The sequence below is a fragment of the Notamacropus eugenii genome, chromosome 3 (genome assembly GCF_028372415.1).
Source record: "Notamacropus eugenii isolate mMacEug1 chromosome 3, mMacEug1.pri_v2, whole genome shotgun sequence".
In the NCBI taxonomy this organism is placed as follows: domain Eukaryota; kingdom Metazoa; phylum Chordata; class Mammalia; order Diprotodontia; family Macropodidae; genus Notamacropus; species Notamacropus eugenii.
Window position 1 is genome coordinate 47,105,771 of NC_092874.1, and position 23,056 is coordinate 47,128,826.

Consider the following 23,056-nt stretch of genomic DNA (forward strand, 5'->3'; position numbering starts at 1 on the left):
CCTTGGGAGTATTAGTCTCCTTGAGGGCAGAGACTCTTTCCTAATTATCTTAGGTCCCTAGCTCCTAGCACAAAGCCTTCATAGTTCTTAAAAATATATTTTATTTATATATTTTTGTATCATTTACATTAACCAATCTATTCTTCTCACACTCCTCTCATAGAGGCATCCCTTATAATAAGCAATACAAAGGAGAAGAAATAAAAAATTCAGCAACACTAACCAAATATCCCCCAAAAGTCTGACGTTGTATGCAACACTCTCCACCCATGGTCCCCCACCTCTGTTGAAAAGCAGGGAGAGATGTCTTCTCATTTCTTTTCCTGGGGGAAAAGCTAGACTCTCATGATTTTATAGCATTCTGTTTTGATTTGCACAAATTTTTTTGGGGGGGTGGTGGTATGGGGGTGGTAAGAACTAAGATTTCATCACTGCAGGGAACTCTTAATGAGGAAAGTCTCTCTACCCAAGGCTGGTTATCTATCCACTACACCACCCTGCTGCTTAATAAATTACTATTGAGTTAAATTTAACATGGTTTGTTTCCCTACAATACAACAAACAGCAAGCTTTCTGAGGGCAGGGGCTCTTACACATCTTTGTGCCCTAGCTCAGTGTTTAGCATGGCACCTTGCAGTACTTGGCACATAGTAGGCACTTAATAAATACTTGGTGATTGACTAGTTGGCAGCTTAGAAAATGTGAGTTGAATGAAAATACAAATGAGTCAAAGAACAAAATGAACCAGGGCCACTGTTGGACAGGAACTGATCCTACCACACCCAACCAGGGCATTCTGGGCTAAATAAATTCTGATTCATTCGATTTGCTTCCTTTGAATCCATGCTTGGACTCAATGAAGGGTCAGCTGCCCCAGCAGAAACCTTGGCATTAGGCACTTGCCCTTGGACATTCCAAACGTTTCTGCAAGACTGGTTAGCTGTCTTCTTGCCTACATAATGTCATAGGATTATGATTTATAGGTAGAAAAGGTGACATCTGATGAGTACCACAAACCAGAGGGAGACTGAGGTCAAGCAAAAGTGGGATGTGTTCATGCAGCAATAGCCTCGATCTTGGAGGACCTTGGGTCAAGGTTGTTGTGTCACTTTGACCCTCCAGGCCTCAGTTTCCTCATCTGTAAAATGAGAAGGTCTAACTTCTGGATCTGGAGCTTATGTCATAAGACTGCGAGCTGGAAGGGATTTTAGATCATCCAGTGCAACTCCCTCATTTTAAAAATGGGGAAACTGAGGCCAGGAAAAATGAATGAACTTGCCCAAGGTCATATAATTAGTAATTAGTAAAGCCAGGTTTAGAAAGACCAAAACAAAAAGAAAAGGGCCAGTCCTTGCTCTTAAGGATCTCAGCCTGATGGGGGATATAAAAACACAAACAATGAGATACCAGGAGAGACCTAGAGACAGAGACAGAGAGAGGCAGGCAGAGACAGAGACAGGAAGAGAGAGACACAGAGACACAAAGACACCGATAAAGACAGATAGGAAGACAGACAGAGACAGATAGACAGCAAGAGAGAGAGAAAAAGAGAGTGAGAGAGAGAGAGGGAGAGAATAGGAATTCATCTCAGACAGTAAAGCTAATATATGTATGTATATATTTGTTAATATATACTTATAAAAGATAGATTAAGGAGGACAGGAAAGACTTCCTGTAGGAGGTGGGATTTTAGCTGAGACTTGAAGGACGTCAGGAGGCAGTGATGAGAAAGGTGAGAATCCCAGGCTTGGGGGTCAGCCAGTGAAAATGCCCAGAGTTTCAAGATGGAAGGGCATGTCTGTGTGTTCGTCCTTTGTTGCCGAAGAAGACCATGCCATCAGAGAAACGATGACATGACTTGCACTTCACTTTGTTTTTTTGAGTGAGGAAGGACTGTGCAGGTCACCGGCCTCACTTCTCCTCCAGAGCCATCTGAATCCAGTGACCAGATATTCATCAGGATGACTGGAGATGACCCAGGATGAGACAATTGGGGTTAAGTGACTTGCCCAAGGTCACGCAGCTAGTGAGTGCCAAGTGTCTGAGGTGAGATTTGAACTCAAGTCCTCCTGACTCCTGCACTGGTGCTCTATCCACTGCACCACCTAGCAGCGATGAGGAAGGTAAGAATCCCAGGTTTGGGGGTCAGCCAGTGAAAATGCCTAGAGTTTCAAGATGGAAGGACATGTATGAAGAAAAGGAAGGAAGACAGTGTCACTAGCTTGTAAAGTATGAGGTAGGGAAAAATGTGTACTATATCTGGAGAGGTAGGAAGGGTCAGGAAGGACTTTGAACACCAAAAAGAGGATTTTATATTTGATCCTCGCAATGGGAGCCTTTCGAGCTGTTTGAATGGGGGAGGGATGACACAGTCAGACCCAAACTTGAGGGAGATGGCTTTGACAGCTAAGTTGAAGAATGCATTGGAGCAGGGAGATAGGCCCTGGTAGGTCAAGGCCGTTTGGACTAGGTGGGTCCAGATCCCTTAGAGTGAGCCATGAAGAAGAGGTAGATTGAGAAGAAAGCAAGGTCACTCTGCTTTGAAACAGAAGAAACGGAAGGCCCAAGACAATGAAGTCCAACAGAGCTCAGGTGAATCAGAACCCAGATCTCATGACTGTCAGCACTCGGGTTCCTTTGCTTGGAGCAGCCGGGATGTTAAAGGAAGTGAGGCTTGTGACCCAGAGTGGAGCAGGCTTCTTTCACCAGCATCCGGTTGGTTAAGAATAACTTCATTTATTAGTTTTAAGTGAGATCACCCCAGGGCTGGAAACTCACTGTCAGCTTAAATGCAAAGTATTGGAAAGGAAAAGAAAAGGCCCACTTTGTGGCAAAGTTTATTAATAACGATAATCTTTTGAAAAGAAGGCCATGTGAACACTCCCCAGGCCTTGTTTGCCTTCTGCGCCTTTACATAAGTTTATGAGACTTCTATTTGCCTTTACTGGAATTCTAAGCTGTCACTTTTCCTTTATGGCCAAAGAGAAGGAGAGCAGTGATAGCTGTTTAATACATCACTGGGGAACAGGAGACTTCTGACGAGTTTCACAAACCAGGGAGAGACTGAGGCCAAGCAAAAGTGGGGCATCAACCCTGAACTTGAAGGACCTTGGGTCAAAGTTGGATGTGTCATTTTGACTCTCTAGGCCTCAGTTTCCTCACCTTTAAAATGACAGTCTCACTAGATGATCTGGAGCTCATGTCATAAGACATCAAGCTGGAAGGGACTTTAGAGATCATCGAGTGCAACTCTATCATTTTAAAGATGGGGAAACCGAGGCCCAGAGAAACGAATGAACTTGTCCAAAGTCATACAGTTAGTAATTAGCAGAGCCAGGTTTAGAACCCAGGACCTTAACTCCAAATCCAGGGTCTTTTCCATTGCACCATTTATTTCCATTGACTTAGAGTATGATTTCATTCCAGGTCTAGAGATCTATTTCAGGTCATTATGTGATGCTGCCTCCTCTAGTTCCCATCAGCCACAGCAAATGAATCCCTTAGGGCATCACAGACTAGCAGAGCTGGAAGGGACTTCAGGGGTCATTTCATCTAATATTCATCTGAATATATTGACTATGAAGCCTTTCCCAATCTCAGAGCTAGCACCTTCCCTTGGTTGGTAATTTCCAATTTATCTTGCATGCATCTGGTTTGGATGTAGCTGTTTGCATCTTGTCTCCCCATTAGACTGCTCCTGGTTCTGTCCCTTGAGACCAAAAAGAACATGTCAATGTCTTCTCCACATGAAATAATAAGAATAATAATAGCCAATAATGGCCAACATTTATATAGTGTTTACTATGTGCCAGTCACTAGACTTAGTGTTTTATAATTATTATTTCAATGAATCCTCACACAACCCTATGGGGTAGGTGTTATTATTATCCCAGTTGAGGAAACTGAGGCAAACAGGTCAAATGATTTGCCCAGGGTCACAAAGTTAGTAAGTGTTTGAGGCCAGATTTGAACATAGGTCTTCCTGACTCCAGACCCCACACTCTACCCACTGCACCACCCAGATGCCTATTCAAATACTTGGAGACAGCTATCCCCAGGCTAAATATTGCCAGATTGTACATAAATGAAGCATAACTTTTAAAAACATATTAAGTACAAATTTGTTGTGTTGTACATGAAATTTATTGGAGACCTCTCCTTCTACTTACCCTCAAGGAAAAAAAAAACAAGCCTGCACAATTGGGCAGCTGTTTCTTGTTAAAGTCATTAAATGGTCTCACTGAGGGAGGTAAGAAGCAACACAGACTTTCAAAGAAGGTCATTTCAGCACACGACGCATTTGTCTGTTTTATAGAGTCTGTTAAAGACCAATTTTCATAAATATAAGATAGATATATGTAGTAAGTGCTTAATAAATGCTCTTCCTTTTCTTTCTTCCCTCTCTTCCCTTTCCCTCCCTCTCTCCCTTCCTACTTCTTTCTTTTTTTCCTTCCTTCCTTTCTGCCTTCTTTCCTTTCCTTTTCCTTCCTTCCTTCCTTCCTTCCTTCCTTCCTTCCTTCCTTCCTTCCTTCCTTCCTTCCTTCCTTCCTTCCTTCCTTCCTTCCTTCCTTCCTTTTCATTCATTAACCATCAGCTCAATTGAATTGGCAGCTGAAATAACCAGAGTTCACCCTAGTTGGTGTTAGGCCAGGAATACTCACCATCATAGCTAGTCCAGGGGGAAAGCCATATTCTTGCACCCCAAAAACAAGTACCAACCCCAAATCTTAGTTCCTGATAAAAGAAAATGAAATCCAAGACAGAATTCCACACTGTGAAAGAGGCTGGGGGCAGAGGGACTGATTAGAGAGAAGGTTGCTGGATTCTTCTGTTTTCCCATCCCCCTCTAATAGGTCACTAGATTTCCTTATGTTTTTCCTCTAAGGGTCTTGGTAAGGTCTGACTTGAGCAATGATTCTAGGATCTAGGGCACCAACTGAGCACTGGAGTGCCAATGGGACAATAGTTCCTGGCTGGAGAAGTCTGCAGCCGGGCTAACCACAGGAGCCTGAGGCATCTGAGTGAATCCAGGTCAGGTTAGCAGCTGGGATGGGACAAGAAGGGGTCCCATTCCTCAGCTCAGACAACAAGATAGTGAAGCATATGACAGGTGGAAAGACAAAGGAGGGAAGTGGTGATGGGCTCAGTAAAAGGGGAGGTCTCTCTGGTTCATAGTTATGCAGGACTAGATGGTTTGTCAAGCCCTTTGATGTAGGTACTACAAGTATTATCTCCTCTATTATAAATATAGGGAAACTGAAGTTCATAAAGGTAGCCCCTGGCCACACAGCTAGTAATGCAGAAAGATCACTGATGTGGGAAACAGACCTGTCTTTAGATTCCTGTGCTGATTGTTACTACCTGTATGACCTGGGCCTCAGTTTCCTCATCTGTAAAATAAAGAAATTAGATTGACCTCTGAGGTTCCTTTCATCTCTAGATCTATGACTCCAAGAGCTAGAGTTGAGACTTGGGCCCAGGTCTGATCCTCTTTCCAATACACTACATTGCCTCTCAGGAGGCAGGATATCTCCCATCAGATCCTCTCCCAGCAGAGCAAGTTGGACCAAGGAAAGGAGATGAGACTTACCTACCTAGGGCAGGGCTGAAGAAAGCTGGGGTGGGGGAGCAGTGCTAGCACTGTGCTAAACCCTTTACAATTATTATCTCATTTGATTTTTGAAGGGTCTTTAAAATACCTGATCACTGGTATGTCTGACCAGATCAGGAGGAAATACTGTGGTGAGAGTTACCCAGGGACTGCACTTATGATAAAAATAGCTGACAGTCTTATGGCACTTTAAAGTTCACAAAGCATCCTTTATCTCATTCAATCCTTGCAGCCTTGAAAGGTAAGTACCACTGATATTATCCCCTATTACAGATGAGGGAAACCAGCTTCAAGGAGGTTAAGGAGGGACTTTAATCCAGGTCTTTCCTGACTATCATAGTCTAGGCAAAGTGATATAGTGGAGAAAGGACTCTCTCCATGGAATAAATTCTTCCATGGGATAATAAAAAGCCTAATAAATAATATTTCCATAGGAAACTAAAGAGACTAGCCTATTTATATAGGTTAGGATAGATCCCCAAGTCCTGGGTGCTTCACCAATACTCTGGGACATGGTATCTTATTGGATGAGACCTCACCATGTCCAACTGGCCCCAGACTGGGACCATGTTATTTCTTTGGGCACTTTTTGACCTGACACAGTTGCTGTTGCATCAGACCTACAAAGACTGTGACCTAGAAGGGTTTTATCATTCATCCATCCATTCATTTTCTCTTCATTTATTTAGATCTCAAGGGGGACACTTTGTGGCTCTGAATGAACAGTGTGAACGGAGTTATAGACTCTACAAAGACTCACACATCCATTGGAACCATCTATCAAGCATAATATTGAGGGCCTTCTTGTGCCCTCTGAAGGTATTACACAGAACTTATACTCCACACCCCCAAGTCAAATAGATCACAAGAGGTAACACTCAAATCAGAGAAATTCCACCTCCTTTCTATTGCTTCTCACTTTGTACACAGTAGGCATTTAATAAATGTGCACTGAATAAATTGAATAATAAATGTTCATTGAATAAATGACAGGAGCTGTAGGTTTTCTGGTTTGGGTCTCATCTCTTGTGGTAAGTGCATCATGGATGCTTGATAAATACTTGCTGGTTCTTGGAATGATTCCACTCTCTGGACCTCCACTTTCCATAAAATGAAGGGCTTGGATCAGACGATCTCTAAGGCTTCTTACACTCTCTTTCTTTTAGAGTCATTTAGGCAATGTCATTGTCTGCTAGAGGAGTTATGGAAGTCTGAGTCTTATCTTAATTACACTTCAATCTATGCATTTATCTCCAGGAGTGGCACTCATTAATGTTCTCCCTGCAGCTTAATATTAATTTCATTCACCATGTTCATTAACTGGTGAGAAAAACAGGCAGGAGAATTGGCAGCATTAGTGATGGTGGCTCCCTGGGCAGGCTTCCACACCAGGAACCCCTGTACGCATGCAGGAAGCCAGCAGTTTAGGGGAAGACCTTTCCTAGTCAAGAAATCTAAGTATTACTATCCACTTAGTATTTCAGAGGTGGTCCCACAGGCAATCTCTGCTTGTTTAATTGAGGTCACCTTGTTTAGAACTGGAAAAAAAAAACCAAACCCACCATCCACTTACCCAACATCTGTTGACTGCACACACCTGAGAGTCTCTTTCTATTACTAAAAAAAAAAAAATGGATGCACTGAAGGCCGTTTGCATAAGCTGTAGGATGTGTAAACCTTCCTTAGCAGTTAATTAAATTTCCATTTCCATTACAGATTTAATTTGCTTCAGCCCAGCTGTTGGAGTGTGAAGGTGCAGGGCTGTCAATAGTGCCATATCAATCAGGGTCCCTTGGTCAAACAACAACCTTGTATATTATCCATGACACAGAGGCCTGAGATGGGATATTGGTGAGTGAGGAGCTGGGTTTAGAGCCTGAGCCTGGATGACGAGCTGCCTCAGTGACCTTGAGATACTCACTGACCACCTCTGAACTGGACTGATTGATGGCTGAATAGGATACAGGACGTTGCTAGGTTACAGGCTCAATGGATAGAGCCATCATTACTTCTCTTTATCTCAGTTGTGTCACGGAAAGAACTCGGCTCATTCTAGGGTCAAAACCAAATGAAAACCAAATGCTGGGCTTGATTCCTTTCTCTTGTCCATGACTTAGCTGTGTGACCAAGGGCAAGTTACCTTTGAGCTTATTTTTTCATCTGTAAAATGGATGTGACAATAATGCAACCACCTCATTATAGCTCATAGGATCACAGATTATAGATCCAGAACTGGTACATACCTAGGAGGTCACCTAGTCCAAGCTCCTCATTTTACAGATAGAGAAACTGAGGCACAGAGAGACATAGTGACCTAAAGATCACAATATAGTAAATAATAGTACAGCAGGATTTGTACCCAGTTCTTCTGCCTCCAAATAATGTTATAATGGACATTTAGAGAGCATTTTAAAGTTTGCCAAGTGTGCTAATTGTTGTATTCTTGGTTATCTGGCTTTAGAACACATACAGATTAACTTCAGTATTCTTGACTGACATATAAAGTTTAATTTAAGGTTTTATTGTTTAAAGCAACGATTTCTTCTGAATTTTCACATGAATGCATTTATTGGGCAAGGAAGCTTCAGATTTCAAATATTGCTTATTGGATTCATTATGCAAAAAAGGTCATCATGATTAGCTTTATATATAAAATCTGTTTAAAGCCTCAATTATTTCTTCCCATTGTACAGATAAGGAAACTGAGGATCTAAGAGGTTAGGTGATTTGCCCTTGGTCAGACAGCTAGTAAGTTCCAGAGACTGGATATGAAACCAGATCTTTCCAACTTCAATTTAGTGCTGGTATCATGGTGGATAGACTGCTGAACTTGAAGAAGACAGGGAGAACTGAGTTTGAATTCTGCCTCAGACATACTGATGAGCTGGGTAACCCTGGGCAAGTCATTTAAAAAAAAAAAATCACTCTGTGCCTCAGTTTCTCTCATCTGTAAAATGGGCATAATAATTGCACCTACCTCCCCAGGATTGTTGTAAGAATCAAATGGGATCTTATTTGTAAAGTGTTTTGCAAACCTGAAAGGGGTACATACATGCTACTACCTATCATGATTTTATCCACTATATCATTTTATCAGCTTAACAAAGTTTTTTTTAAATTGCCTACCTTATCCTCAAAAGAGCATAGCTATTCTTCTAAATATGGTGCCACTTGCACAGATAATTAAAACGATATACTCCCAATCCCAGGACCAGGAAGCACCCGTCAATGCCTCTCTAGACCAGGCATGGTGAATCCCTATTATGTCATGGCAATGTTTACTTGGTACCTTTCACCAGGACAAGGCAAGAATATAGTACTCAGCTGCTTTCACATTAGATGACAGATGAGTCATGTTACTGACGATTATAGTCATCATGTCACTCAACTCATTTTAAAGCTGAAGAAAGTGAGGCCCAGAAACCAGTGACTTGTCTAAGGAAAATAGGAAGCAAAGGAAAGACCCAGGACTCGAGCCCAGGTCCTCAGATTTCAGAGTTTCCATTCTTTCCATTGTGCCATATTTCCTCCCTTCCTGGAAGCTATCCATATCCTTTTCCAGTCACCTTCCTGATGACAGTTATGGTTATGGAACCCTTGCCCAAGGCGGGGGGACAATGAACTTGGTCAGGGTCGTTCATTACAGGGTAAAAGGAGAATTGAGCATCTGTTGGGTCCCTCTATTGGGGAACCCTTAATTGGTTTTCTTTTCAACTGGATAAGTATTTTCATTTCAGTTAAACTGGAGGTAATCTGTGTTGATAATAAAATCTGACCTAATGCTTATGTCAATTAGGCCTACTTTGTCTTCCTTCCTTCCTTCCTTCCTTCCTTCCTTCCTTCCTTCCTTCCTTCCTTCCTTCCTTCCTTCCTTCCTTCCTTTCTCCCCTGCTCCTGCTCCCCTCCCCTTGTGGTCCCCCTCTCCTCCCCTTTTCCCTTCCCTTCTTTCTTCTCCTGCCTCATTCTTTCTCTCCCTGCACCTGGTGGCACTCTCTCTACTGATATAAATCCGAGCTTACTCAGCTAGACGTCTCCAAACATATTTGTCTAGTGAGAAGGGAGCAGCTATACGTCTCTGAAAGGGATGAACCAGATCTCCAGGATCCTAGGCTCCTTAGGTGAACACTACTCATTGGATAATACAGATCTAGCTGGCATAACCAGAGTTGGTCACCATGGCTTCCCCACCCCAAGTGCCTCTTGCCTGAGCTGCGACTGTGAAAGGACCCCGGGAGGGGCAATGATGGGAGGGCCCAACTTTTAAACATCAATGGTGGGGAGATGTGTTGCAGAACTGGGGTGCCACGCCTACTGTGGAATGGGCTTGAGGAGTTGAGACCTCTTACTCAACCACTCAGTGGTAAACAGGAGACTGTATGGACTCAGAAAGCAGGGCACCCCAATGTCTAATTCCCAAGTGGTAAGGGAAGGGGCATCCCCTCAATATCACCATAAGCTCTCACCTTCACAATAATGTGCTCCCTTCTGGCATTTCTTCCCTATACAAAAGCGGGGTTAAGTCCATGGAAGATATCTGTTTGGACCAGGATCCAGATATAATCCTTATTATCATTTGCATAATGCTTTAAGGTTTACAAAGTGTTTCACACAAGTTATCTCATTTGATCTTCACAAGAACTCTGTGATGTAAGTGTTCTTATTATTGGATACGGAAACTGAGCCAGAAGGAGATTAAATGACTTATCAGTCACATAGTTACTGTCTGAGGCAGGATTTGAACCTGGGCCTTCTTGACTCCAAGTCAAGTACTCTACCCACTGCCTGGCCCATAGTCACCTCTTGAGTTCAGCTGGACTTCTCCCAATATCAGCATGAAATGTGTGTGTGTGTGTGTGTAGGAAGGAGAGGATGAGGGGAAGGGGGAAAGTGGAAGAAAGAGTCTATTCTCCAAACTGACCATTCAGAATAGCCTGGCTAACACTTTGTTAGCAACAATATATATATATTTTTGTGATTAATGTCTTTTTAAAAAATTAATTTATTTTTCAGCGTTGACTTTTATAAGATTTTGAGTTCCAAATTTTTTCTCCCTCCTTCCCTCTCCTCTCCCCTTCCCAAGACAGCAAACAATGCAACAATAATGGATTAAAACAAAAAGCTATCATTCTGTATCTCTCCTCCCTTTCATAGACAAGCTCCTAGAAAAAGCTGTCCGCATTCATTGTCTCCATTTTCTCTCCTCTTTCAACCCCTCTGTGTCCCTGACACTCAGCCTGAAACAACTCACTACAAAATGACCAAGTAGAAGCTCATTGCTAAATCCTCTGGCCTTTCCTTAGGTCTCATGCTCTCTGGAAAGCCTGTGTCATAAGTAAGAAACTTAATTTCCTCAAAAACCTTCTCTCCTTCTCACTCCTTCCATCTTCTGGCACTCACTGAGACCTTGCTGCCTCCTGATAACACAGCTTACCTGGCCAGCACTGCATGTTTTCATTCCCGCTTCCCAACTCCTGGTGGAAGAGCCATACCACTCCATGCTCCCCTTGCCCACTTTCACCTTTATCACCAGCACTCAGTCATCACTCTTCCTTGGAGGTTCATTTGATCCATATCTACCACCCAATCAAGATTCTGGCAGCTGTCATCTACTGTCCTCCAGGACACCCCTTTCCTTCCTCAGTGAGTTTAGAGGCCAGCTCACCATCTTCCTGTTGTACCTAACTCTTGCCTTCATTCTCTGGGACTACTCTCAACTTTCCACTTCCTCATATTGTTCATTTCCTTTGACCTCCTCTCCATCTCTAGATATGTCATACCTTGACTTTGCCATCACCCCCAACTGTTCCACATTCATGTTCGTGAGTCTTGAAATTCCTTTATTTTATCATCTTTCCCTCTGCCTTATAACACCTACCCCTGTTTTTTATCCTCACTGTGACTTCCAGTCCTTCTATGATGCATTTCTTTCCCGGACCATCACCCATGTACTGGTTACACTCTCCTCTCTTCCTCATCTTGACCTCTTGGTGAACCAAGTCAACTCTACCTATCTTTCCTTGCCAAGTCCCAGCCTTGGATTACTCCCACCATTCTTGGTAGCTGGGAAAAAAACCATGCAACTGTCCCTCCAGGAAAATATAAGCCTCTTGAGGACAAGAGCTGTTTCATTTCTGTGTTCGGATCCCCAGCACCTAGTACAATGCTATGTACCTTGTATGAGATTAATAAATGCTAGTTGTATTGGATTAGATTGGAAGTTACTGGATGAGCACAGGAACTAGTCGTTTCTCCCTACCTCATGACTGTGTCCCCATGTTTCTGTCTCCCCTCACACCACCATACTGCAAAAATATCTTCCTTTCTTCTTGCCCTAGACACAAAAAAATGTCTAGTTCTGACTCTGGCAGCAATTAATTCTTCAGCTAAAAGGTAAGCCTTCCCTTTGGAGATGCTGTGTTCAACAAGTCTGGTAAAGTTCCTCCCCCTACAAAAGTTTTTCTTTAAAATGCGCCACTATCTTTAAAGGGTTGGGGGATAGTGCTGGAGAGTTCCTGGCTTCAGCTAAGCCCCATGAGCCAACTTATATCCTGCCTGCATGTCTTTTCAGCAGCTTCAGCACTAACCTTCATCCTTGACACAAAGGGCATCATATTTGTTGCCGGGAATCAGCTCACTTTCAATTTTCACATCCACAGCTTTCATACTCGGCTGCTCCCCATTCATCTTGCCGCACACCGTCGTCCTAAAATAGAGGAATGAGACAAAGGAAAACTTCAAGTGGAACTGGAAAAAAGAAGAGCAATTACTGGTGCTTGTGGGTCACAGTGGTCACCAAACATTAGACACCAGCACACCAGCTTTCAGGTGGGCAGAGATATCTCCTGTAAAGAGTTTTGACTAAATGTAATGGAGTGGAAAAACCCATTCTGGGGAAAGAAAAGAAAGACAGGAAAGATAAAGAGGGTAGTTCCTGGGCACATTCTAAATTAATTCAAGGCTCAGAGAGTAATACATGTTGGGTTGTTATTGTTTTTTACTCTGGCTAAAATAGGAAGGTGGAAAATTATTTCTGCATTTGTTGGAGAAAATGCTGCTTGTACCACAGCCCCTCAAAGCCAACGGGTCTCTGTTTATTAACTACAAAAATCTTTCCATTCTGATCCAGGCTCTTTTCCAGCACCACTGAGATGTGTCCTTATTTAACTAAAAATTCAGTATTTACTTTTAACAAGAAATCAAGAGGGGGGAAAAAAGGAAGAGGATGGAGTCTCTAGGAAATTAGACCCAAAGGCATCTGGGAAAGGTATAGGGGAGAATTTAGGTAATGCTACAAAAAGATTTGGGTCCTTCTACCCACAAGATCAATGGAGCATGTGAAGAGGTGTTGTACAAGGAGAAATTTCCATCTATTGAGAAAGTAATAGAACTTGGGATCTTCAAAGGGAAATGTTGGTCTGGCAAAAGGTACCAAAGGCGATTTGGGTGATTTGAAGATGGAAGATGTGACTGTGGCTGCTTCTGGTCTTTTAGTCATAGAATCATTAAAAAAAAATGTACTGAGTGCCTACTACATAGTGTCCTGTGAGTTGTGTGAATACTAATGAACACAATCCTACTCTTGAGAAGTGTTCCATCCAACCAAGAAGACATTGCATAAACACACAGGATTAAGGATTAACAAGTACTAGCAGTTTAATAGAGTGAAATGTGACTAATGACTGATTAGGGAAACTTCCTTTGAGGAGGGAGAATTTGAGATGGATTCTAATCAAAGATGTGTGTGTGTGTTCATCCTTTGCTGCTGAAGAAGACCATGCCATCAGAGAAATAATGACATGACTTGCACTTGACTTTGTTTTAAGTGAGGCAGAGCTGTGCAGATCACCAGCCTCACTTCTCCTCCAGAGCCATCTGAATCCAGTGACCAGATATTCATCAGGATTACTGGAGATGACCCAGGATGAGGCAATTGGGGTTAAGTAACTTGCCCAAGGTCACACAGCTATTGAGTTCAAGTGTCTGAGGTGAGATTTGAACTCAAGTCCTCCTGACTTCTGCACTGGTGCTCTATCCACTGCACCACCTAGCTGCCCCAATCAAAGATAGGTAGGATTTAACTATAAGTTTGGGAAGCACTCCAGAGAGAAAAATCTACATGAGTAAAGAAAATTTGTACAATGCTTAGAGAACAAATTATTCCCCAATAAACCAGCCTAGCTAGAACAGAGGATGTCCATGGGGGATTAAGAAGAAGAAAGGCAGGTTGTGGAGAGCTTTGAATGCCAGGCTTAGGATAATAAATCTAGACCAGAAAGGACCTCAGAAACCATCTGGTTCAATCTCCTTATTTTACAATTGAAGAAACTGAGGCCCAGAACAGTTAAGTGACTCACTCAAAGTCATGATTACTAGAGGTGAGATGTAATAAGACCATTTGACATCATGGTGATAGCATCGTCCTTTCAGGAAGGAAGATTTCACTGGGGTATATTTAGACCATGGGTTGAACCACTTCCATATTCAGAAGGATGGAGGAAATACCTAGAGAATGCTGAGTATTTTGGATGAAAAATCCCCTTGGATTGGTTTGGTTGGGAGGTTAGCCACAAAACAGTAACACAATGCTATTTACAAATGACTGCTCAGAGAGAAAAGCTATTTCCAATCAAGGAAATTGACCAAATGCAGTTCTACTTTGGGAATGTGCTTGACAGCAATAATTCTTCATTGTTATAACACCATCGTATACTTTCATATTATAGAACAGAACTCGATGTCAGGAAAGTCCTCCCTTGACTCTATCCAAAGGGGTCCAACTACTATAGTAACAAAAATGATTTCTCCTTGAAGGCCTTGCTGAGACCTGAGCCCTGGGTTATTTTCTCTAGGCAGCCTTGGTGCATACAGGTAGGATGTATTCTAGGAAGTAATCAGATGCCAATTTAGCTCCCTTTTTGGAACCCTTTGCCAAAGGCAACATTGCCCAACAGAAAGTAAGCTAGTCAAACTGTAATTCTAACACCCATTAACAAGGATAACATAGAATAACACCTTTTCATTGCTAATCATCCAGCCTGAACTTGGGCCAAGATGCCAGGATTCACCCTGACTGCCAAATTTACAATAAGGCCATAGGTAAGTTTCCAAAAGATAGTGCCTAGAATTCTTGTTTAGTCATTTTTCAGTCATGTCGAACTCTTCGTGACCCTGTTTGGGTTTTCTTTGCAAAGATATTGGAATGGTTTGTCATTTCCTTCTCCAGCTCATTTTACAGATGAGGAAATTGAGGCAAACACTTGCTTGAACTCAAGAAAATGAGTCTTTCTGACTCCCAGCCCAATACTCTATCCACTGTGCCTCTAGCTATCTGGAATTGGGTGATTATAAGGTATATGTTTGATTTTTCTACCAAGATTCCATTTTAGCTTGTGCATTTCATACCATATTCAGCACATCAAACGCACAAAGGAGGCAGAACAGTTCAGGGTAATTGGCCGGCTATAACCTGATTCCAATCTCCCTTTCTATCCATTCTTCACACTTTTATCTGCCATACCGTCTATATTCTAGACAAACTGGATAACTAACTGCTTCTCAAACTCAACTTCCCATCTCTCAGCCTCAAGCATCTTCTCTGCCCATCCCCTATACTTGGAGTACAGTACTCCTCCCTTTCGCTAGTCAGAATTTTTTTTTCCTTAAAAATAATAACAGCTTACACAATATGACTAATGTGAAAATGTTTTTAATAGGAACGTGTGTAGAGCTTATAACAGATTGCATGTCGTCTCAGGGAGGGAGGGGGTAGGGAGGGTGAGAAAACTTAAAACTTTTGGAAGTGAATGTTGAAAATTAAAAATAAATTAATTAAAAATAATAATAACATACTTATACAAGTTAAAATTTGTATCCTTTATCTCAGCTAGGTCCTCACAACTATGCTGTGTGAAGCTGCTATTTTTATCCCCATTTTACAGATAAGTAACTGAGAGATCAAATGATTTGCCCAGGGTCATACAGTTAGTAAGTGTGTAAGGCTAGATTTAAAGCCAGGTCTTCCTGACTCAAAGTTCATCCTTATGTCAACTAGTCTACTCTGCCAACATTCTCCTCCAATGCCCAGCCCATGGGCCTCCTTCTCTTTGTAGCCTTATCTGGACTGCTGAAAATGTCACATTTTCTTAGAACATTTTGATTCTATCCATGTCCCTCCTTAACCTACATTTTAGTATACTTACCTGTGTCTGTATTGTTTCTCCCTTTCACTGCCTACCCCACCCCCACTCCCACAATGTAAGCTCCCTGGGAATAGGCACTGTATTTTAGCAATCTACAGTACCAAACACTAATAAATGTTTACAGAACTGAAGTTAATTGACTTATTTTGGTGCCTATGATAAGGGGGATGCCTTTCCTCTATCTTCCCAAAATGTACGCTGAAGACATTTTGGTTTATATTACTTTTATTAACAATTGTCAATTTAATGAATCCTGTGTGTCAGTCAACAAACAATTGTTATACACTAATTATGTCCTAGATGCTGTACTAAATGCTGGGAACAATCTTCAACCTCACCCAAATAAACTTCCCAATCTTCAATGCTCTTGAACAGTTAACCATGTTTCAAAATTCCTAGACCTGCCTCTGTTGGTCAAATAGATGCTTACTGAGTCACTTAATCTCAATCTAAAAAGTAATCATCTATTGCTTACTCATAGTCTATAGAAATAGTCTATTGCTTATCCATTTCTAGTGACCATTTCATTCTGGGTCTCATGCCATGATAAAACAAATGAAAAAACTCTCATTTAGGTAGCCAGTATGTTTTACGTATGTTTTTTTATGTATGTTTTATGAAATGCTTTGCAAAATACATTATTTCATTGGCTCCTCACAACAATCCTGCAAAAAAAAAGTAATGCCAGGTATTATTACTTCCATTTTACAGGTGAGGATACTGAGCCTAAGAAAAGCTAAATGGCTAGGACTCAAACCTAGGTCTTCTTACCCCATGTTCAGGATTCTTTCTAGTAGAGCATAGCTTGAACCAAGGGGAAATTCAATGGAGTTTGGGGAATTGGAAAGACTTAAAAAACAAATAACGTGCATCACCCACACAGCTTCATTCATTCAACATTTACTGTGGCCCTACTATGTTTAAAGGTATTAGGTACTCTGGTAGATTACTCGAGAAATTTACCCACAGTAATAGAGAGGAGACACGTACAAAAATGACGACGATAGAAAGTGGTGTGAGATAATTGGCCAGAGGAGACAACAGGAGCTAACACAGAACTCAGGGGTCAACTAGTCTAACCCTCTCATTTTATCGATGAGGACATTGAGGCTCTGACAAGATGAAATTATTTTAATGAAGTGCTAGATTTGACATTTAAACAGAAGACTTGAGAGAAGCATAAAAATGTAAACATGAAAAAGCAATCATAAGGGACTCAATGAAATTAAACTGTTTACTTCCTCTATGGGAAGATGATACATGTAACTCCTAAGAGCTTTATCATTATTAGGGCAATTAGAAAGAGTCTACATAGACAGAAGGTGTGGATGTGAGTTGAATATTTTGGGATGATCAAGAATATAGGAGTAAGAAAGAAAATGCGCTGGGACAAGAGGGAAAGAAGAGGTTGCTCTTGCTCTGTCATTTCAGTCATGGCCTTTGAGACCCCATTTGAGTTTTGTTTGGGCAAAGATACTGGAGTAGGTTTGCCATTTTCTTTTGCAGCTCATTTGACAGATGAGAAAACTGAGGCAAACAGGGTGATGTGACTTGCCCAGGGTCACACAAATAGTAAGTGAGGCCAGATTTGAACTCAAGTCTTCCTTACTCTAGGTCCAGCATGATGTAATGGTCAGAGTACTATAAGAAATGATAAGAGGGTTGGTATTAGAAAAAACATGGTAAGATCTATGTGAACTGATGCAAAGTGAAGCGAGAACCAGTGGATCGTTGTATAGAGTAAAAGTAACATTGTAATGATGATCAGCTCTGTGCATGACTTAGTTACTCTGATTAATACAACAATTTAAGACAGTTGCAAAGGACTAATAATGAAAAGAAATATTTCCCACCTTCAGAGAAAGAACTAATAAACTCTGAGTGCAAACTGAAGTACATTTTTATCACTATCTTTTTGCTTTTTTTATAATATGACTAATATAAAAATGTTTTTCATGATTATATATGTATATATACACACACACACAGATATATATATATATATATATATATATATATATATATATATATATATATATATATATATATATATATATATATATATATATATATATATAATTGACATGATATTGTTTGCCTTCTCAGTGGGCAGGGGAAGGCTGAGAGGGAGGGAGAAAACCTGAAACTAAAAATTTAAAAAGAATATTAAAAATCAATAATTTTAAAAAAAAACCCAGCAGAGGGCCCAAACATAGCTCTTAGGAGATATCACTGTAGGATGCCTAATCAGAAGAGATATTGCATGTAAAGTATTTTGCAAACCTCAAAATACTATAGAAATGCTAGGTATTTTGCAAACTTTAGGGTACTATGTAAATACTAGATGTTATTATATAAACATTATCTGCTATATTACATGATCCACCTATTAACTTTATCATTAAAAGAATGTTTGATAGGAAAAAAATACACAATGAAAAAGAACATACGTTCAATGCACCCATCTCATGGTAGATTTAAAAACATCAAACTTGCCAGGATAATTTTCATCAGGCTTTTCCAGGCTTACCAAAATCTGAATCAAGATGTAAATTATGCAATGAAGATAATTAGCAAAAATGGCTGTTTCAAGCAGAATTGGATTGCAGGAAGCATTGGATTGTTTCCACCAACCTCAATTATGTCATAGCACCAGGCTGTTCACTTTTTCAGCTGAAAAAACAATTTTGCTGGAGTGCCCTGTTAAGCCTTGCTACTGGGGTGACTGAGGCTGGTGAATCACTAGAGTTTTGAGACATAGTGGGTAGAGCTGATCAAGTATCTTTACTAAGTCCAAAACCAATATGGTTACTCCACAGAAGTGTGTGTATGTGTGGCCACTAAGCAGCTCAAAAGGGGCTAAGTAGATCAACTCAGAAATGAAGAAAATTAAAAGCTTCCATATAGATCAGAATTGGAATGGGCCCATGAGTGGCTGCTAGCCTGAGGGCAGGAAGGGCAGTTTCCCTTTCATCTTTTTATCTCCAGCACCTAGCATTGTGCCTGGCACACAGTAGGTACTTGCTTAACAAAATGCTTGCTTGCTGGATGTATTCAAGGGTATTTCCTGTCTGTATTATAAGTTCCTTGAGGGCAGGAAAGATGATTTATTTATCTTTGTATAGTCTTTCCCAACTATCCACCTTATTCCTTGTAGGAGTTTCATAACTATCTATTCAAAGAAAGAACAAATTAATAAAGATCATTGTACTCCTGCAAGTTACATGGTAATTGTTCCCATATAACAGAAGGTGAAGATGAGGCACAGAGAGGTCAAATAATTTACTTAAGGTTGTACCTTAGGTAGCAAACCATAGGATTTAGAGCTTAGAGATCATCAAATTGACCCCTCTAAAGTTTCAAGAGGTATGAAAACCTCCTGGGTTGCTCATACTTTGTGGTCCTACCCCTTAGTTTTAACCCTGAGCTTGAGGAGTCCAAGACAAATTAAGTGTGTCTTCTCTAAAGAAGTCTTTAGAGACACCTAATGGAGACTTGGGGTCTTTTGGAATTAAGAGGCTTCGTTGCCTTGCCCATGGTCTTATTTCTATCAGGTCTGGCAGTTTCTCTTTTAGGAATAACTCAGTAAATCCTTGCTTATTTGAATAACTGTCAGATGTCTGTGAGAGGATACATTCCAGTGGAAGTGTCATAAGTTAAGGCTGTAAACCAATAGGATAAGGAATAGCTACTTGAAAATTCATTAGGGGTTTGTTTGCGGCTCACGTTGAACATAACACACGTAATGTGTTAGCTCAAGCGGTCAGCTATGTGAAAAGTTTGTGGTTTAATACTGGGTAAAGGTAGATTCCTCCTAACACAAGCAAGACAGGAATTTGTACCCACTTGTGAAATCCAGCCTCAGCAGGCACTTCTTACCAAGGCTGAAATGGCTATAATCAATTATAGGGTCTTTGGGGCAAACAGATTATTAAAGTTGACAACAAACTTGTAAAAGGGCCTCAATTAACTAGCTTGCTAATGGTTTTTCCCTGTTTAGAGACATTAGCCTGAATTTCTTCTATATTCATTTAAACAGCGACTGCCTCTGCTCTTGCTCCTTCAGACTGTGGATGGAGAACAGAGGCCCACGATGAATTGAGAAGCCCGGGAAAGGAGCTTGGTGCCTGTTAGAGCTGGGAGGTGATTTCCTGGCTGACGTCTGCCTGGAATTTACTTTTATTTCCTTTGGTAAACTGCCCAAGAAGGCATTTGCCTGGAGGGTGCTATAAAACACACTAAATCAGTAAAATTAATAATATGTTTATTTTCCTCCATCTACTATTTTAATATAAAGAGAGATATGCATACATCTTACCTCACAAGCCATAAATTGATATATGTGAATACATATATAATATGTATTATATGTGTATATACATATACATGTACATATATTACATATTTGGAAACTTTTATGGGCCCCATTTTGTTTCAAGTTGGTAAATTGATCCATAAGCAGAATTTAACATGTTATCTACTTTTATCCAATTATTTATTTAAAATACTACTGCTCACAAGGTAAAGAAAATTAGCCTAGTTAAATAACGAGGCATTCTGAGGAAAAAACAGAAGGTGGCGAGGCCCAGCCAAGTCAAATTGCCACCATTTTGACTTTACCATCCTGGGAAGTCATTCCCAAGGAGATGAAACCTGGACTTGCTCCTGCTGGCACCACCGCCACAGCTACTGAAGACCATGCCACCAAAAATGGTTCAAGATCAGAAACTAATATGATTTTATCAGTGGAAATGACATGAAAGAAAAGGCATTCACATCTGCTTTGCTGTTGTATGCTAAAGAGCATGAGACTGGTCTATACTTTGCAGCTGAAACTTTCCATAGGTGACATCTCCCCAGTGGAATGTAAGCTCTTGCGGGGGGGGGGGGGGTAGGCATGTCTTACTTTTTTTGTCTCCCCAGTGCCTTGCATACAGTAAGCACTTAATAAAGGTATTCACTCATTTATTCAGTTCATTCATTTCAAAATTTGTGAGTCATGCTCCAAGTTCGGCAAAAGTCAGTCAATTCCATTTGAAAGTCAACTGAATTCTCTTCATTAAAGACCTACTATGTGCAGTGCGCTGCATTCAGTGATGGTGATACAAAAACAACGACAAATGAAACCTGTCCTCAAAGGGCTTAGGTTCAAGGTGCAGTGTAGCGGTAGGGTAGAGGGTGGTGAGAGGGAACAGCATTTACACAGATAACTAAATGCAAAATACATTCAAAGGTATACAAGGTAATTTTAAGAGAGAAAACCCTCTAATAACTAGGGTGATCAAGAAAGGCCTTGTAGGAGAGGAGACATCTGGGGAGATGGTGAGGAGGGACTACCTTCCAGGCATGAGGGAATTTGTAAAGCACTCTGGCCCGAGATGGACCAGGTGAAAGGCAGTATGATCTGGTTGAAATGGACATTTTATCTACTTCAGTCAACTTATATTTATACCTTCTGTTTTGAAATATAAGGTAACATAATCCTATCCTGTAGGCCAAGGATGTCAAACCCTGCCCATGGCAACACTGCCAATTGTAGCCTCAATCAGATTAAAATATAATTGAGAAATATTTAACAAAATGAATAAAAGCACAATAAAACATAGATAAACATTACATTTTAAAATGAAGTCATTATGCAGCAGCAGGGATCTTTATGTGTGGATTTGTGGTCTCCCACCATTGCTACAGACTATCGATTCATTTCCATGTATGGATGGTCTCAATCACCATGATCTTCCCTTCTGAGTCACTTTCCACAACAATCCAGGATTGAATTTCCCTGGTTTGTAATTCCTTACAACAACACACACTATAACCTTCCTGTGCCTCCGTACATTGTTTCCATGAGTATTAAGACGAAACCAAATTCAGCAAGGTTGGGTCTTAGGTGATAGGTACAACCTCATGAAAAAATTCTCTCTTTGGCATTTAAAAAAAGATTCTTCTTCCTTTCCTCACCCCATCTAATCATTCAACAGGGAAAACACCTTTGTATGTGTCTGCATATTTTAACTATTTTATCCCCAATGTATGATTATGATAAAACGCAAGCCACCTTGAATTCATGACAATCTTTTGCCCTCCTCTACCCACACTCACTTCTCAAGAAATTCTAGAATGTTCTTTTCTTCAGATTGTGAATTTGGAGTCCACATCCTTGTCCTTTATCTCAATATCCCACCACCACAGCATAGCATCCAAATCTTCACTTATTAAACCTATCATTTAGAGTGCAAAAGAAAGAAGAAAAACAAAATCTGTGGCATTTTTAGTGTGAATGCTCCTTCTGGCAAAATCAACCCCAGATCACAGCTTCTTAAATTCTTCACCTAATGGATCAAAATCTGGTAGTGAGCCTCTCCACGCTTAACTAGTCCTCAGACAACACTCTGTCACGCAGCCAGACTGGAAACCCTTCTTCACGTTTTCATGATTGAGGGTAAATATCGCCCTCTCATTGTAGATCAGCATCTGCCCTGTAACTTATGGTCTTAGAGAATTGCCTAGAGCTTCAAAAGGTTAAGTGATTGAAGAGCCCCACAGTCTGTATGTATTAAAGTCAACACTTGAACCCAGGTCTTCTTAACTAACTCAGAGGCCAGCTCTCTATTCCATTATATTATACTATGCTGTTTCTCTGGCACATACTAGGCACTAATAAATGCTTATTGAAGTGGTATGATTGGAATTAATTTTTTCCACTCAGAAATCTCAGGGGTCGTTAGATAGTGCAGTGGATAGAGTGTTGGGTCTGGAGCCAGAAGGACCTGAGTTTAAATCCAGCCTCAGACACTTACTAGCTGCATCATCCTGGGCAAGTCACTTAACCCTGATTGCCTGCAAAAAAAAAAAAAGAAAGAAAGAAAGAAAAGAAAAGAAAGAAATCTTAGGGTATAAACTGTATACAGCTAAGTAATTAGCAGGTAACCAGCATCACATCTTATTCAGCTTAAAACACAGGTTTTATGCCACAGAGCATTAATAATAAAGTACAAAAGTCCTTAGTTCCACACAGCTTCTCCTCCAGATATATCAGGCTCTCTCTTAACCTCCTATCCAAATCCAGATCCTTAAAGGCTAAATGGAGACAAATTGCTTAGGTCCTACACATTTACTTCAGCAAAAATCCCTTCAAATCCCACCAGACCAAATAATGATCAAGAAATCCAATGAGAAACTACCATGGATGATTTCATCTATTCCAGAGAGACATAGAAGTCAGCCAGAATCCCACAGCCAGTAA

At 40.8% G+C, this 23,056-nt stretch overlaps 1 protein-coding gene across 1 annotated transcript in view; it reads right to left on the reverse strand.

Moving 5' to 3' along the window:
• SUSD5 (sushi domain containing 5) overlaps positions 1 to 23,056 on the reverse strand; it is a 103,867-nt gene that overhangs the window by 40,135 nt on the left and 40,676 nt on the right. Inside the window, exon 3 of the mRNA XM_072651481.1 lies at positions 12,196 to 12,314. Coding sequence (XP_072507582.1) covers positions 12,196 to 12,314 — 119 coding nt within the window. The remainder of the gene's footprint in view (positions 1 to 12,195; positions 12,315 to 23,056) is intronic.